General features: G+C 57.5%; 1 protein-coding gene across 1 annotated transcript; it reads right to left on the bottom strand.

Moving 5' to 3' along the window:
* Positions 1–1,900: 1,900 nt before the first annotated feature.
* Positions 1,901–3,652, bottom strand: FOXD3 (forkhead box D3). Its single transcript, XM_075539986.1, has one exon. The coding sequence runs from the start codon at positions 3,314–3,316 to the stop codon at positions 1,901–1,903; it is 1,416 nt and encodes a 471-aa protein (XP_075396101.1). The 5' UTR covers positions 3,317–3,652.
* Positions 3,653–5,599: the final 1,947 nt, after the last annotated feature.

The following is a 5,599-nucleotide window of genomic DNA, read 5'->3' as shown; positions in this document are numbered from 1 at the left end:
TATTTGCGAGATGTCTTTCAAAGCAGGCTCGGAGTCCCACGCGTACAGCAGAGAAATAGGCTCGGATCCGGGGCCCAAAAACGTCTCACAGGCAAGAGGAGGTGGACCTCAACGCCAGCGTTGCCTTGTGTTTTGCAAACAGGAAGCGCACGCGGCCGGAGCTGACAGACAGGACTGCTAATTCGCTCCAATTTTAAAAAGCGACTTCGCATAAGTAATTATAACAGCTAAATTAATTACAAAATAATTAAAATTGATGCCGTCCGAGGCTATGTTGGTGATGGTGGGAAATGGCTTCCGGTGCCTGGATATTTCATTTCTACAAGAATACTTTTTTTTTAAATGTTGAGACAACCGTAATACGTGTTTAGAATATTCTCCTAGGACATTCACGAATTCTGCCCTAGGATCTTGCCATCTCACACTAACCAAGCTTAAGGTTAAAAATTAGGGGAGGAAGATGCACCTGTTTTTAAAATGTTACTACTGGCAAAACCACCATTCCTGGTGCTCATCAGAAAAGCAGCGCGTTGGAGGGGCGGGGGCGGGGGGGGGCGGCTGGGACCGGGAGGCACCTATTGGAATCCTTCAGAAACTCAGTTATGTATGGATTATTGCCATAGCAAGGTGGTACCTTATTTGAAAATATTATGAAAGACTATAGTAACTGGGTATTTCAAGTTACTATATAGAATACAATTCCACTCCAAAACTGAATATGCAATACTATTCAAAATTTATGGGTTAATTTACCACTAAAAGGGATAAGAAATACTTTTTAAAACCTTAAGATCTCATTGCTAAAATGAGACGCTTGGACTTCACATTTTTTGAAAGGATAATAGAACCGATCCCGTAACCACTTTCGGAAGTTTTCGTCGTAAAAGATAAAAATCTGGTCTTTTGACAATTAGAGGATTGCAATAGTATTGCATTTGACTGTTTTAAAAATGATAGCTGACCTACTTTTATCTACAGAGGATGGCCATTGAGATGTAACGGGTTGATATGAGCGATCATGGCCCACATGGCGATTTTGTGTGAAAGCTTACCAGGAAAATAATTGTTAGATTCAAATTAGGCAAACCGTTATCTTTCTCCAACTAAACTTTTCCTACACTCAAACTGTGATTTAGCAAAGTTTGTAAAGGGTCGTTACTGGAAAGGTCCAGGTTTTCTGGGAATGGAAAAATGTAAATATTATTTTAAGATCTTGTCATTTATCCTAGACGCCTAAATGAAACACTAAATTGAGCATTTTAAAATTTATTTACAAAGTTGTGTACAACACGATGGAATAACATTTAGAATACCATATATATCCATTCATATATAAACAACTTCTATAATAGAATGACACTTTTTTTGCCCTTTTGAAAGTTTTTTTATATTTAAAATCTCCCAACGTTTCTATACATTTTTTTCGTCAGATAAACTGCGGGAGACTGAACCTTCAAAAAAAATGAAAGTTCAGAACTCTAAATCTACGGAATATTTTTCTTAAAAAAATAAAAACCCCAAAAGGAAAGTCAATAATTTTTATACAAATATTTACAAAGAATTCCCCTCCTCCCCTTCCCCCCCACGGTGCTGAGAGCAGGCTCCGTCGGAGTGTATTTTTGGGAAATTGGCTTTTCGAGTTTTACCTGTACGGAGCCTTCAGGCGGGCGCGCGGGGAGGGCACCGCCAGCCTAGGAGGGAGCTAGGGGATGGAGGCCGCCGAAGGTCAGGGTTGGGGAGTCACGGGGTGGGGGGGGTGAGTGAGGGAAGGAGGAGGAGGGGCAGGGAGCGAGTCCGGGAGTGGGCAGGGGGCCGGGACCTGGGCTGGGCGCGCAGCCTGGAAGTGCGGCCCGCGCCCGGAGCCGCGGCCGGGCCCGGGGTCCCGACCACCTGCGCGTCCCTATTGCGCCGGCCACTTGGCCTGTACGGCGGCGGCGGCGGCGGCGGCCGAGGCGGCGGGCTGCAGGAACTGTCCCGAGAGCGGCACGCTCAGGATGGGCGCGATCGTGGCTGTGGTCCGGCTCAGCGACAGCGGCTGATGCGTGGCCATGAGCGCCGCCGACTGCACGGTCCCGGGCGGCCGCAGGAAGGACTGGGTCGCGCCGCCGCCCCCCGTGCCCCCCGTGCCCGCGGCGCCCCCCGCCGAGCCGCCGGGTGCCGCGGACCCGCCGCCGATGATGTTCTCGATGCTGAACGACGGCCGCGCGCTCGGCTCGGACTTGATGAGCGACGCCGTGGCGCCCGCCGTGCCCGCTGCCGCCGCCGCCGCGGCCCCCAGGCTGTTGAGCTGCAGCTGCAGGCCCGGGCCGAGCTGCGAACCGAAGGCGGCCGCCTTGCGGCCCAGCTCGCCCGAGGGCAGGAGCGGCACGGCGGGCGGCAGCACGGGCGCCACGGGCGGCAGAGCGTACGGGTACTGGAGGGCCGCGGCCGCCGCCGCCGCGGCCGCCGCTGCCGGGTGCGAGTAGGCGCCCGCGGCGGCGGCGGCGGCGGGGTGCAGGCCGTAGGGGCGGCCGTAGGGCCCCGCGGCGCCGGCCGCGGCCGCCAGGCTGTAGGCGCCGAAGCTCTGCATCATGAGCGCCGTCTGCTCGCGCAGGTGCTCCTGCTGGTGGCGCTTGAAGCGTTTCCGGCGCCGCAGGAAGCTGCCGTTGTCGAACATGTCCTCGGACTGCGGGTCCAGGGTCCAGTAGTTGCCCTTGCCGGGGTTGCCCGGCTCGCGGGGGATCTTGACGAAGCAGTCGTTGAGCGAGAGGTTGTGGCGGATGCTGTTCTGCCAGGCGGGGAACTTCTCCCGGTAGTAGGGGAAGCGGTTGCTGATGAACTCGCAGATGCCGCTCAGGGTCAGCTTCTTCTGCGGGCTCTGCAGGATGGCCATGGTGATGAGCGCGATGTACGAGTAGGGCGGCTTCACCAGGCTGTTCTTGGGCTTGCTCGGGGCCAGGCCGCCCGCCGCGCCGCTGCCGGAGCCGGGCCCGCCGCCCCCCGCGCCGCCGCCCTCCTCGCCGCCCACGCCGCTCTTGCCGCCGTCCGGCTCGGGCGCCCCCGCCTCGCCCCCCGGCCCGGCCGCCTCCTTGGGCAGTGCCAGCGGCTGCTGGTGCGGCGGCTGGGGCTGCCCGTGGTGGGGTGCCGCCGGCGGCGCCTCGTCCGTCTCGTCCAGGCGCAGTTCGGGCGGCCCCGCGGGGCTGTCGCAGCCCGGGTCGCTGTCCTTCTCCTCCAGCCCGTCGTCGCCCTCGCCCACCACATCGATGTCCACGTCCTCGGCCGTCAGCACCGTCTGGCCGGACATGTCGCTGGCGCTGCCGCCGCCGGAGAGGGTCATCCCTCCTCGGGGTTGGTGGCGGCGGCGGCGGAGAGGGTGCAGCTGACGATGGGAACACGCGGACGGGGGTTCGGGCACCCCCGAAAGACCGGGGGGGCTGGGCAGGGGAGGGGACGCAGGCGGCTGGGGGCCCTCCCGGATGGGCTCACGTTCGGCTGGCCCCCATCGCGGCGCGGTGCTGCTGTCCGCCCCCTGCGGCCCCGCTCGGGAAACTCCTGCGGCCCTGGGCGCTCGGGACTAAGTGCTCGCTTCTGCCGCCGGACCCCGAAGCTTCTCCGCGCCGCGCCCCCTCTCTCCGCCCGCCGTCTTGGGGCGCTGGCCGGGGCGTGGGGCACGGGCTCGGGGCGCCCGGCGCCGGGCAGGTCCGGAGGGCGCGGGCAGGGGCTACGGAGGGCGGGGGTGGGGGAGTGTCTGGGACGCCGAAGCCCCGGTAGTCGAAAGTCCCGTTTTAAGGACTGGCCTGATAGATTACTTTCTACTTAAAGATCCAGCGGGAGGCGGGGCCACGTGACCGCGCGTGACGTCAGGGCCACCGCGGAGCTGGCCAAACTCAAGTTGGTTCGGGGAATTGTCAACAAAGGGACCAGAGACGCGCAACTCGGCGCCGCAGCGCGCGCCAGCATCCCGTGGGTCTTGAGGGCTCCCAGGCCAGCCTGGGGCCTCCACCCAGGCCCGAGCCCGGAGCAGGAGTGCAGGGCGCGAGTGGGTGTGAGCTTGGGTGGGTGGGTGTGAAGCAGTGAGGGTGAGGGCCTGGGAGCGCCCGTTGCAAGGAGAGCTATGGTCCCCTGGTCCCTCCCCACCCCCTTCTTCCTTCCTCCTTCCCTCCCTTTCCCAACACACCTTGGTCGGGGGAATGGGCAACCTAGAACAGAATTTCCATCTCGTTTTTGTTTTGTTTCGTTCAGAAGAAAAACTTAATAGCTCCCGTTAGGTTTCGTGTGTGTGTGTGTGTGTGTGTGTGTGTGTGTGTGTGTGTGTGTGTCTTCTTTGATTGTCTTAAGTTCCAAAGAGTCAGGCCGGCGCACCCGGCTGGATCTTGCAAATTAGAATTCGGGACACCCTCTGGTTTCAGTGCCTCACTAGGCGGAGACACCAGCTGAGGGGATGTACTCCCCCTCCCCCAAACCAAACCTTCCAAAATTACCTTTGCTTTTCTGGCTTGGCTGGGGGGCATGCTTATAAATGTGTGTGAGTGTATGTAGTTGTTTTTGTTTTGTTTTGTGTTTTCACTCTCCAGGACACGCTAGCACCAGCTGGGATTCCTGAAGGGCAGAAAGTGGCTATTGATTCATCTATTAGAATAGTTGCTGAGAGATATAAAAATCCTGTAAAATAACCAGGAAACCATAAATAAAGGAGCCTGGATGATCGGAGTTGTTAAGCGGTTTAGCATATGAAAAAGTTGGTAGTGAGATGCCGGGGAAGGAGCGGGTAACTTGGGTGCGGTGAGGAAGAGGCAGACGCGTGGAGAGCCGGGGGACGTGGGAGCGACGGGATCCGGCGTGACTTCCCAGGCGGCTGAGCTCTGGTTCGGCTCTGGGAAGCGGGCGGAGCACTGGGCCTATGGGCGGGCTAGGCTTCCAAAAGTTGCTAACGTAGATTCTCTCCTCCTAGGGTGGAGAAAACCCCTCCAAGATTGAACTTGCACAGAACCAGAGGCCGAGCGAGCGGAGGAGGTGAGAATGCGGCCAATGCGCTCGGAATTTCCTTGGCGAGGAAACTCAGCGAGGGTAGGGAAGACTAGACATCTAACTGGGGAGTACGAAAAGTGACCCGGAACCCTGGGCCTTGGTGGGACGCGCATGCCTCCTATCTCCAAGGGGAATAGTGCCCCTGACCCAGTGAATCGCGCTCTGCTGCATTTTCTCTCGTTTTTGTTTTTTTTTTTCCTTAGGCCGCTTTGCTGCAAACAGTGAATGCCTGCCCTGCTTGCCATGTTTCGGAAACCTACCCGAATTCAATCTGTGAGGCCTGGGAGGGGGATGCTGGCCTCACTAGAGGAGAGACCACCAGGGAAGGAAGTCCGAGAGAAAATAATTAGCTTAGTTGCAGAAGATACTGGGGAAACCAGTTTGATTGTAGGTGGACAGTAATTTCTGATTCGCTGCCTCTGTGTCTCTCCCGCCTTCTATTTTTCCCTGATCTATATACATCCCCCTCCAAAAAAAATCCGTTAAATTGCTTCTTTAAAGTTGGCGCAACACAGGTTGGGTTTTAAAACAGGTTTATAACACTAACCCAAGTGATTCTTGCTTCGCAGGATGGTCCTGGCCAGGCATGGAG

The sequence above is a fragment of the Tenrec ecaudatus genome, chromosome 1 (genome assembly GCF_050624435.1).
Source record: "Tenrec ecaudatus isolate mTenEca1 chromosome 1, mTenEca1.hap1, whole genome shotgun sequence".
Taxonomy (NCBI): Eukaryota; Metazoa; Chordata; class Mammalia; order Afrosoricida; family Tenrecidae; genus Tenrec; species Tenrec ecaudatus.
The sequence above is the reverse complement of the archived record's forward strand: the minus strand, read 5'-3'. Positions and strand labels throughout refer to the sequence as shown.

Coding starts and splice junctions, on each gene's coding strand:
- FOXD3 (XM_075539986.1), bottom strand. CDS start 3,316: ATGACCCTCTCCGGCGGCGGCAGCGCCAGCGACATGTCCGGCCAGACG.